We start from the raw sequence: 12,481 nt of genomic DNA on the forward strand, positions 1-12,481 counted from the left end.
TATTAAATGAACACTGAAATAACAAAAATAACGACCGAAACAGTACTGGCTGGTGCAGACACACAAAACAGAAAACAACTACCCACAAACACAGGTGGGAACAGGCTACCTAAGTATGGTTCTCAATCAGAGACAAGGATTGACAGCTGCTTCTGATTGGGAACCATACCAGGCCAAACACATAGAAAAGGACAACATAGAACAAAACATAGAATGCCCACCCAACTCACACCCTGACCAAACCAAAATAGAGACATAAAAAGGATCTCTAAGGTCAGGGCGTGACAGTATCCCCCCCCCCCCCCCCAAAGGTGCGGACTCCGGCCGCAAAACCTAAACCTATAGGGGAGGGTCTGGGTGGGCATCTATCCGCGGTGGTGGCTCTGGTGCGGGACGTGGACCCCGCTCCACCTTAGTATTGGCCCACTTAGGTGGCGCCTCTGGAGCGGAGACCCTCGCAGCGGGCTCCGGACAGGAGGGCGACTGGCGGCTCCGGACAGGAGGGCGGCTCCGGACAGGAGGGCGACTCTGGCGGCTCCGGACAGGAGGGCGTCCGTCGCTGGAGGCCTCGTGCCATAACTCCTCACTGGAGGCTTCGTGCCATGGATCACCACTGGAGGCTTCGTGCCATGGATCACCACTGGAGGCTTCGTGCCATGGATCATCACTGGAGGCTTCTTGCCATGGATCATCACTGGAGTGGAGAGACACACAGGAGGCCTGGCTCTGGGAGAAGGCACAGGACTCACCAGGCTGGGGAGACATGCAGGAGGCCTTGTCCTTGGCCGAGGCACCGGATACACTGGGCCGTGGAGGCGCACTGGCGGTCTCGAGCGCAGATCTGGCCCCACCCGTTCTGGCTGGATGCCAGCTTCCAACCGGCAAATGCGGGACGCAGGCACCGAGCACACCGGCCTGTGGATGCTCGGCCGAGACACAGTGCGCATCATCCCATAGCACGGGGCCTGACCAGTCACATGCTCGCCCCGGTAAGAACGGGGAGTGGGCTCAGGTCTCCAACCTGACTCCGCCACACTCCCCGTGTGCCCCCCCCAATTTTTTGGGGGGCTGCCTCTCGGGCTTCCTTGCCAGCCGTGTTCCCTCAAACCGCTGGTTCCCTTCTCCTGCTACCTCCGCTCTCCTGGCTGCCTCCACCTGTTCCCATGGGAGGCGATCCCTTCCAGCCAGGATGTCCTCCCATGTGTAGGATCCCTTCCCGTCCAGAATGTCCTCCCATGTCCATTCCTCCTTTTTTCCACGCTGCTTGCTCCGTTGGTGGTGGGTAGTTCTGTAACGGCATTCAGAAGAAGAAGGTGAGGACCAAGGTGCAGCGTGATACGTGTACATATTATTTATTCGAAACTGAACACTAAATACAAAATAACAAAAGGAATAACCGAAACAGTTCTGACAGGTGATACAAACACTAAACAGAAAATAACCACCCACAACTACCAGTGGGAAAACAGGCTACCTAAGTATGGTTCTCAATCAGAGACAACGATAGACAGCTGCCTCTGATTGGGAACCATACCAMGCCAAAACATAGAAATACAAAACCTAGACATACAAACATAGAATGCCCACCCACATCACACCCTGACCAAACAAAAAATAGAAACATACAAAGCAATCTACGGTCAGGGCGTGACAGTTAGATATTACTGCATGGTCGGAACTAGAAGCACAAGCATTTTGCTACACTCGCATTAACATCTGCTAACCATGTGTGTGTGACCAATAAAATGTGATTTGATTTGAAGTAGAGGAAGATGGGTCAAGGGGGGGGGATCCTGAGAGGAGTGGTGTGAGTAGTAGATCTTTACCAGTACAGAGGGATAGGCCAACAAGTGATATATGCTTCAGTAAGATTGGATTTTTAGCATTTATACCAATGGTTATCAACTGCACTGCAGGGATGGAACATAAGTCGCAGAAAATTAAGGTTGTGGTGACAGCTGCAGAGAGGTATTTGGGTGTACAAGACTTGAAGTCAGAAAAGTTACAGGGTGTGTTGACTGATGGTGTCCTCTCCTTTCAGGCTGTTAGCCTGAGGTAGGATTAAATAGTGGAGTAGGGTGGTGTGTTTTTAGTGAGTGTAGGGTTAGATGGTATACATTTGTATTATTTTATTGTGTTTCTTTTTTCAAGAAAAGTATAAGCGAGTTATACTCCAGTCTAGTAGGTGGCGGTAATGCAATATTTATTGGATGCTAACCCCCGTTAAACCTCATCGAAGAAGTGATTCACACACAGTCTATTTCATTACAGGAACATCGTTAGGCAGGCCTGAAATAAATAATAAAAAAATGTTACTGAATGAACCACCCATCTCTTGTGGGTAGTGGCGTTCAGCTCGTCTTTTTTATACCCTGGAACAGCACTCTTATCTCGTGATTCATGATGCTGCGCAAGTGATGTTATTTTTTTAATATATTCGCGCAAGTATGAGTAGGCCTGCTTTAACTCATGTAAATTCTCAAAACAGGTAATGTGATGTGACCACTACAGATTGTATTTGTGTTTTGTTTTACGACTCACAGCTCTCTGCTCTCAGCACAGCGAACAATGAATACTACAGGGTAAGTTCTTGACACATTTATGCATGTTTTGTTTTTACTTTATAGGCAGCCATGGTAACAAAATATAAAGTTACTAGATTCGTTAGGGCACGTTTCGTTCAAATCAATTCTGCTGCAATAAAGAAAAAAAATGGTACAAAAATACCAAACCCAAACTGAATTAGCTAAAATCTGTGATCTATTGTTGTAAACTACTGTATTTCCGGGAAAAGCATTATGCCTTTGTAGTTAAGCCTAGTTAGCTACATTTGTCATTTTAGTTTTTTTGGCCCCCTTGGCTTTATCGCAACAATACACCTGGCCCATGTCATCATGCATGAATGATAAAGTATCTCCTAAATGGTCACAGTGTCATTGTGCACACTGTGGTGAAGGATACACAGCAGAATAAATTGTGTGGAGTTTTTGAAACTATTTGTTTTCTCTTTCACTGTACACAGCAGTTTGAGAAAATCCTGTTCCTGGAGAGCTGTAGGCCAGGGTATGCAGGCAGTTGTAAAACACCTGGTTCTGGATTTGCCAGTTGAATAAGGGGGGTACAATAAAAAAAATAAAGTAAAGAAAATGACAGGCACATGAGCCTGTCTTTGAAAATATGTCATTATATCAATAGAAAAGAAATGTGCTTGTATCTTCTAGTCCAGGCTATGTTGTTTTACAGATGTATAAACTATATGTAAACGTATAGTAGTTTATGAACTACTTTATAAGTCAACCTTTTAGCCCAATAATATATAAATTATAGGCCTCTCCCAGCACTAGGCCTAGGCTACACAGTTCACACTATAGAATAAACTGAAGTAGCCTACCAAAACAAACATTACCTGGGAAATCAAGGAAAGCATGAAGGATACTCTACTGTTGAGCTTTAATACAGCACACACTCAGCCGAGGGCATATACTGGCCTGTCTTGCTAGCTGTTTTGGCATCTCACAAGGGCGTGTGAGTGAGTAACCTCAGAGTAGTTGTGATATCTGAGTTGAGTGGCGCATAAGGGATAATGCCACGGTACAAAGGATTTTTCACTTTAAAATGTATGTCAAAAACCAATGATTGCAAATTTAAGCAAACCATAAAACTATGCACAAGGACTACGTTTAACAATTTGTATGGTTTGTTTAACTTTGCAATCATTGGTTTTTGTTTGACAGACATTTTAAAGTGAAAAATCTGAGTCAGTGTTACTGTGTTATCGTGGACTTGCCCATAAACATAGTTCTTCTTTTCTCTGGAACTACATTCTGTTCCTCTTAGTGACAATTATTTTCTCGAGGATCATGAAGGTTCTGTGTACACATAGCGGAACAAGATTCAAATAGAACATTTATATTATTCTGTGTTGATAAGATCTAGCATACAATGCTGTAGTATCTTGATGGTTTCACTTGTGCTTTTTCTGACCTGTGGGTTAGCAGCCTGTCAACCAATGTCTTGTTGGTAGTATAGTATTAATTTAGTCAACAAAGTAAAAGGACTAGAGTTGATTTACTGGTTACTGTAAGTATACAGAACAAAAATATAAACACAACATGCAACAATTTCAACGATTTTACTGAGTTACAGTTCATACAAGGAAATCAGTCAATTAAAATACATTAATTATGCCCTAATCTATGGATTCCACATCCATGGGTGGGCCTGGGAGGGCATAGGCCCACCCACAGGGAAGCCAGGCCCAGCCAATCAGAATGAGTTTTCCCCACAAAGGGGGTTTATTACAGACATAATAGTCCTCAGTTTCATCAGCTGTCTGGGTGGCTGGTCTCAGATGATACCACAGGTGAAGAAGCTGGATGTGGAGGTCCTGGGCTTGCGTGGTTACACGTGGTCTGCGCTTGTGAGGCCATTGGATGTACTGCCAAATTCTCTAAAATGACGTTGGAAGCGGCTTATGGTAGAGAAATTAACATTACATTCTCTGGCATCAGCTCTGGTGGACATTCCTGCAGTCAGCATGCCAATTGCTACTTCCAAATTTAGACATCGGTGGCATTGTGTTGGGTGACAAAACTGCACATTTAAGAGTGGCATTTTATTGTCCCCAGCACAAGGTGCACCTGTGTAATGTTCATGCTGTTTAATTAGCTTCTTGATATGCCAAACCTGTCAGGTGGATGGATTATCTAGGGCAAATGAGAAATGCTCACTAACAGGAATGTAGACACATTTGTACACCAAATTTGAGAGAAATAAGTTTGTGTGTTTGGAACATTTCTAGGATATTTTATTTCAGCTCAGGAAACATGGTACCAACACTTTACATATTGTGTTTATATTTTTGTTCACTATATTATGCTAAGTAGCTCCTCAGTGGAATGGGGACATCCTCCAGTAAGTAGCCTTATTGTTTGAGATGTCACCCAACATTGTGTAAAGCTATAGGCCTTAGTAGTCTATGCCTGGTAGCTCTATATGGATCCATTCCTCTCAGTTCGTCTAGACCAGGGCTTTTCAACCCTGTTCCTGGAGAACTACCGTCCTGCAGGTTCAGTCCAACCCTGCTCTAGACTTTGTTGGCTGGATTCACAACAAGTGTAGCTTTAATTTGGTGTCTTTCATGTGTGATTTCGTTTTTATCGTAATTTATTTGAATTTGGCGCTCTGCATTTTTACTGGCTTTTGGCCAAGTGGGACGTTAGCGTCCCACATATCCCAGAGAAGTTAATGTGTTTGGACCCCAGGAGGCAGCAGCTAATGGGGATCTCTAATAAATCAGTCAATTAAGGAAATCAGTCAATTTAAATAAATTCATTAGGCCCTAATCTATGGATTTCACATAACTGGGAATACAGATATGCATCTGTTGGTCACAGATACCTTTAAAAAAAAAAGTTGGGACGTGGATTAGAAAACCAGTCAGTATCTGGTGTGACCACCTTTTGCCTCATGCAGCATGACATCTCCTTTGTATTGAGTTGATCAGGCTGTTGATTGTGGCCTGTGGAATGTTGTCCCACTGCTCTTCAATAGCTGTGCGAAGTTGCTGGATATTGGCGGGAACAGGAACACGCTGTCGTACACGTTAATCCCGAGGATCCCAAACATGCTCAATGGATGACATGTCTGGTGAGTGTACAGGCCATGGAAGAACTGGGACATTTTAGGCTTCCAGGAATTGTGTACAGATCCTTGCGACATGGGGCCGTGCATTATCATGCTGAAACATGAGGTGATGGCGTTGGATGAATGGCACGACAATGAGCCGCAGAATCTCGTCACGGTATCTCTGTGCATTCAAATTGCCATCGATAAAATGCAATTGTGTTCATTGTCCATAGTTTATGCCTGCCAATACTATAACCCCACCCCACCGCTGATGTCACAATGTTGACATCAACAAACCGCTCGCCCACATAGTGTGCGGTTGTGAGGCCGGTTAATTGTACTGCCATATTCTCTAAAATGACGTTGGAGGTGACTTATGGTAGAGAAATTAACATTCAATTCTCTGGCAACAGCTCTGGTGGACATTCCTGCAGTCAACATGCCAATTGCATGCTCCCTCAAACTTTTAGACATCTCATCACAACTCAGGATATGACCAAGATGCAGACACGGGAGGCGGATAGTACAGTTCTCAGATGATTTACTAGAAACACGGGGCAGGCAAAGGGCAGGTCGAGGCCAGGCAGAGGTTCGTGATCAGGTCAGAGTCAGGCAGGTACAGGACGGCAGGCAGGCTCGGGGTCAGGGCAGGCAGAATGGTCAGAACCGGGAAACAGAACTAGAGAGACAGGAAGGCAGGAAAGAACGCTTGTAAGACCTGACAAGACGTACTGGCAACAGACAAACAGAGAACACAGGTATAAATACAAGAGGGGATAATGGGAAGATGGATGACACCTGGAGGGGGGTGGAGACAAGTACAAAGACAGGTGAAACAGATCAGGGTGTGACACATCTGTGGCATTGTGTTGTGTGACAAAACTGCACATTTTAGTGGCCTTTTATTGTCCCCAGCACAAGGTACACCTGTGTAATGAACATGCTGTTTAATTCACTCCTTGATATGCTACACCTGTCAGGTGGATGGATTATCTTATTTCAGCTCATGAAACATTTATTCATATTTTTGTTCAGTATAGCTTCAGGAGCCTAGGTCTCATGTGTGGCAAATCCACATTCCTGAGAATGAGTAAGCATATTGTATCTACACCAGTTCAGCCTAATCCACCATATTTTCTTGAGATGGGCTCATGACTCGTGCACACCGAGCCTGATGAAATCTGACATTTACAATGGGGAGAAGGGACAACTTCTGTCACATTGGGTTATGGGTATCTCATTTTAGAAGCCCCCTGATTTCCTACTCCCTAGTTCTCACTGATAGGAAAGCCTTGGGTTTAGTGATATCTAGGCTAGTGTTACAGTCTACCTTGCCTTACAATAGAGCCACAATAGAGCTTCACAGCATTACCTTCTCTTATTTAGAAGACAGGAACATGATTATGACAAAGGAAAGCAAGTATTTCAAAGCATTGAGACACTGGCAGTCTCGGCGTAGAAGAGACTTCAAGTGAAAAACTTGAAAAAGTAAATACAATTGTGTTATGGTAAATAGGTCAGGTGGTGAAGCCAGTCAAGTGTACTCTAATCAACACAAACAGTCTATATTATTAACCTGATACATCAATGTCGGTGATGATTGCACACTTCTTTGAGGGGGGCCCTAATTGATTGCGTAGGGTTTTTCCACACATGCTGAGCGGCCTCTATTAGTAGGTACAAGTAGCCTAATCTTCCCAAGAAAACTTTAACATCATTGTCAACAGTACATGGTTGTCATTAGCACTTAATGCACAGTTTCTTTCTACACAATGTCGAAAATGTTTAGCTAAAAAAATCTCCCCAATGAGGGGCACCCCTTCATAAGTCGTATATTTCCTCATGTGTAATTTAGGAGTTTTTCCAACCTCCTGCTGTTTAGATAATGAATTACAGGTGAAAATAAGTTTGAGATAGTTAAGAGGCTGCTGAAAACAGATCCTGAGAAAGTTTCAACGTAGCAGAAATAACCTATAGACAACATAGTAGTAAAAAAGTATTATTTTCATGTCTTTATTTGACCCCTTTTTATCCCCAATTTCGTGGTATCCAATTGGTAGTTACAGTCCTGTCCCATCGCTGCAACTCCCGTACGGACTCGGGAGAGGTGAAGGTCGAGAGTCGTGCGTCCTCCGAAACACGACCCAGTCAAGCAGCACTGCTTCTTGACACAACGCCCGCTTAACCCAGAAGCCAGCCGCACCAATGTGTCGGAGGAAGCACCGTACACCTGGCGACTGTGTCAGCGTGCATTGCGCCCAGACCGCCACAGGAGTCACTAGTGCACGATGGGACAGGAGCATCCCTGCCGGCCAAACCCTCCCCTAACCCGGACGATGCTGGGCCAATTGTGCGCCACCCCATGGCTCTCCCAGTCGCAGCCGGCTGCTACAGAGCCTGGACTCTAACCAGGTTCTCCAGTGGCACAGCTAGCACAGGGATGCAGTGCCTTAGACCACTGCGCCACTCGGGAGTCCCAGTAGTAAACATTTTTACAACAAACTCACTTTGGCACTATACGTATGATATACGTTAGTGATAAGGAGGGCACGTGGCAGGTGTTTCCATCTCCATACTCAGACCCTTCCCATCAGTAGTGGAAGGAATGATATTGTAACGAGTAGGCTGAGAGTGGGGAAGCAAGTTCAGGGAGTGAGTGTTTTAATAAATAAAATAAACAATGAACACGAAACACAAACAACGCACCGACATGAAAGCAGAGTCAATAACACCTGAGGAAAGAACCAAGGGGAGTGACAGATATAGGGAAGATAATCAAGGAGGTGATGGAGTCCAGGTGAGTGTCATGAGGCGCAGGTGCGCGAGACGAGGGTGACAGGTGTGCAGGATAATCAGCAGCCTGATGAGCTAGAGGCCGGCGAGGAAGTATACGTGACAGATATATTGGTGTCAGAAGTACAAGGTGAGGGTCTATTTTGAACTAGAAGTTATTGCCCTTTAAATACAGGCCTGAGAAAGGAGTTGGGAGTATTGCCTAAAACAATTAGTCATAGCTATGTCACTTAATCAATGCTTATCTCATGGACTCTTGCCTACTATCTGTCCTACTTCATTCCCGCTTTCTCCACAAGGTCACTACTTTTGAAACCTTTCTGATTACTGTTTTGTATTTGTTTCAGAAAAACAGCACTGTAAGCAGCCCTAAGGCAACAGAAGACCAGGTCTGGCCGCCCAGGGAGCGTGCAGGGTTCTGGGTGTAGGGTGCCCTGGCCACTGGGCCTATGGAGCAGATCCACTGGGTGAGACGCCGCTGGCAGCAGCTGGTTGCCGCAGATTCAGGTCGAGGCCAGTACTCGGCCCCTGCCGCCCTACCCACCAAGAGTTCCCCAGTGCTCCACAACACACAGCTGCTCACTGGCAAACGGAGGACGGTCATCGCCCGGCACGGACACCACCAGCATGAGTACCACAGCATCTCCAAGGGATGCCAAGGCAACAGCATCCGTACCACCAAGTACAGCCTTCTGAGCTTCATTCCCATGAACCTGTTCCAGCAATTCCACAGGTGAGAGGAATACCTAACCTCATGCTGATTTACACAGGGGATGGGGTAGACCATACCTGATTACAATCAGGCAATCATGTTTGTTGATGTTGGGAAATAACTTCAACTCGAGCAGGAGTGCATAGGAGTCACTTGATTATAATCATGCAATTAGGTTTGTTGTGAATTAACTCAAAATGAGCAGATGCCAAATGGAGACTGCAGTGTGCCCATAAGTGTACAGGTAGCCTTAGTCGATGTGGGATTTATCAAGCCCCTCTCGCCCCTCCTCAGGGTGGCCAACCTGTACTTCCTGTTCCTGGTGATGCTGAACTGGATCCCAGTGGTGGAGGCGTTTCAGAAGGAGATCACCATGATTCCCCTGGTAGTGGTGCTCATCGTCATCGCCATCAAGGATGCCCTGGAGGACTACCGCCGCTACCGCTTTGACCAGAAGGTCAACAACAACATCGTTACAGTGTACAGCGGGTGAGTGGGAAGGCTGGACAACAATGGCCATTATGGCCAGGGTTTATTGTTTATAAGGGGAATAGATCAACAACAGTCACCGTGTTGTTACATACTACTTCATACATAGTTATAGAGTTGAGTGTTTTTTATTATTACACAATGCACAAACGGAATAAGTTATGGTAATTATTACTATTTATAACATTGTTCTAATAAAATATCCTTAGTTACCAGATACATTACAGCATTACGACATAGGTATATTGATTTTATGATGGCTAGTATTCAAACTGAAGGTCTTAAAACATCTTGAACACAAACTTCATATCCCACAGTCCCCTGTGTTAATCAGCACCAAAGCACCATGGCCTTTTCACAATTGAATTTGCTCAACTCCTGCGTCCTCTCTCTGTCTCGCCTCCATTTGAAAAAGGTCAAGGGTAATCGAGGAGAGGCGGCGAGAAGAGGAAACGTGAACGAAAATGTGCTTGTATGAAATTAGACTCTCCTTCTCATCTTGCGCGTCATCAGGCAAATTACGTTTACAGGGGTGGATCCCAAAATAAATGTGTAAAGTGATCAAAACAAATTATGTTAGTTGTTTAAGACATTTTATAGATAAAACATGTGTGCATGCTTTTCTCCACTGACAAAACAAAATATGATTCAGGGGGGGTGTGACAGATTTAGTAGGACTCAGGTAGGATACACATGACTATCCTCAATGAAAGGTGGCTATCAAGGAGGGGAGGACACTCTTTCGTTTGCCTACTAACAAATTGACATCTCCTCAACCACTTATCGGTTTCCAAGTAACGGAGGAGTGAGGACAGAGGAGAGAGGAAGGAGAAGAGAAGGTGGAGGATGGACTTTTGCCCAAATGAGAAAAGACCCATGAATTGCATACTGGGACTTCCTGTAACAGTAGGATCAAAGGTGAAGTAGAAATTTACATGATACAGTCTACAGTTCTGTATTACCATTAGCATACCAAACATGAACACATTTTCTAGAGAGCCTGAAGCTGAGGACCGTTGATCCTTACACTGGATTATATGTTGGTTATTGTAGATTCAGTTGTCTGTGACTATGTGGTATAAAGAGCACCATATATACAGCACAGATAATCTATGGGCTTGCTCATTTAACCATTCCTTTGTGATGTCAAGGGTTTCTCAATCCCTATTCATAGAAAGTCATAAAAGTTCAACTTTGAGTTGTTTGTTTATGACATGGAGTGTGGAGGAGTGGCTCTTGGTCTTTAAGGCAGCGAGGTGGAGTGTTAGTGAAGTGCCGGAGAGATACTCTCCACCATGACAGAAACAAAGCTCTCCCCGGCAAAGTAGCTGTCTTTCTATATCTAAACTTCACCCTGGCAACTCAACATCCTGGATCATGATAGACGATGACAGTAAAACAGAGTGGGCATTTGAATCTAGATGCAGAGCTCGGTCGGTCACGAGTGGCTGGAAATGCCAGAGAGAGATACAAGGGTTGACTTGAATTTTAATCAAGGTCACCAATAAGTAAACCCTCTGGATTTTAACTGGTGGAGTCTTTCACTGAGCTTAGGAGTCATGTACAGCTTGGAGCGGCCGGTCCGAGGACAAAGTTCCAGTCCGAAGGACCGACTGGGGAGGACGAGGAGGATGGTGGTATCCTCCCTCACAGAGGATGAAGAGCTGACGGAAATCCTCAAGTCATACAGCAGTAACAAGGTGACCACCACCAAGTACTCCTTCCTCTCATTTATTCCCAAGAACCTGTTCGAACAACTCCACCGCTTTGCCAATATCTATTTCATATTCCTGGCAGCTCTGAACTTTGTTCCAGTGGTCAATGCCTTCCAGCCGGAAATCAGCATTATTCCCATTCTCCTGGTGCTGGCAGTGACGGCAGTAAAGGATCTTTGGGAAGACTACAGGAAACACAAGTCGGACAAGTTCATCAACGGACTGGTCTGTGAGATTTACAGCAGGTAAATACACTCAGTGTAGATTTTAGTAGAGCATAGGGTTGTTTGTTATCTCTGAATGGGAGCAAATGGAATTAGTACTGCTTATATGGGGTAAACTGATTTGCTAGAACATGGTTTGAAATGTTCTAGCTTGTGCACGAGATCCTTTTACAGGTTAACATTCTGATAGCTATATAGCAAATTGACCAGTAATTATGTGACAGCTACTTTTACAGGTAAACAAAACATACAGACCTGTAGTTCTGCAGCTTCTTCTTTATACTTACTAGGGTTGTATATGGTGCCATCAAACTGACTAGCATGCTAACTAGATCAGGTACAGTGCGTTCGGAAAGTATTCAGAACCCTTCACTTTATCCACATTTTGTTACGTTATAGCCTTATTCTAAAATGGATTAAATACATTTTTTTACTCATCAATTTAAACACAATACCCCATAATGACAAAGCGAAAACAGGTTTTTCAATTTTTTTGCTAAGGTATTAAAAATAAAAACAGAAATACCTTATTTACATAACAATTCAGACCCTTTGCTATGAGACTCGAAGTTGAGCTCAGGTGCATCCTGTTTCCTTTGATCATCCTTGAGATGTTTCTACAACTTGATTAGAGTCCACCTGTGGTAAATTCAATTGATTGGACATGATTTAGAAAGGCACACACCTGTCTATATAAGGTCCTACAGTGCATGTCAGAGCAAAATCCAAGCCATGAGTTCGAAGGAATTGTCCGTAGACCTCCAAGACAGGATTAAGTCGAGGCACAGATCTGGGGAAGGGTACCAAAAAATGTCTACAGCATTGAACGTTCCCTGCCTCTATCATTCTTAAATAGACAAAGTTTGGAACCACTCTTCCTAGAAGGGCCTTGGTCAGGTAGGTGACCAAGAACCTGATCA

At 44.6% G+C, this 12,481-nt stretch overlaps 1 protein-coding gene across 3 annotated transcripts in view; it reads left to right on the forward strand.

Annotated features, from left to right (window-relative positions):
* Positions 1-2,268: 2,268 nt before the first annotated feature.
* Positions 2,269-12,481, forward strand: part of LOC111963385 (phospholipid-transporting ATPase VD) — a 43,258-nt gene continuing 33,045 nt past the window's right edge. For 2 of the 3 annotated variants that reach the window (XM_023986790.2, XM_023986792.2), the window contains exons 1-3: positions 2,269-2,582; positions 8,769-9,154; positions 9,428-9,622. In XM_023986790.2, the coding sequence (XP_023842558.1) occupies positions 8,871-9,154; positions 9,428-9,622 (479 nt within the window). In that variant the 5' untranslated portion in view covers positions 2,269-2,582; positions 8,769-8,870. Of the gene's footprint in view, positions 2,583-8,768; positions 9,155-9,427; positions 9,623-10,837; positions 11,583-12,481 lie in introns of those variants that run through there. The other variant, XM_023986791.2, reaches the window with a different exon arrangement.

The sequence above is a fragment of the Salvelinus sp. IW2-2015 genome, linkage group LG4q.2 (assembly GCF_002910315.2).
Source record: "Salvelinus sp. IW2-2015 linkage group LG4q.2, ASM291031v2, whole genome shotgun sequence".
Lineage (NCBI taxonomy): Eukaryota > Metazoa > Chordata > Actinopteri > Salmoniformes > Salmonidae > Salvelinus > Salvelinus sp. IW2-2015.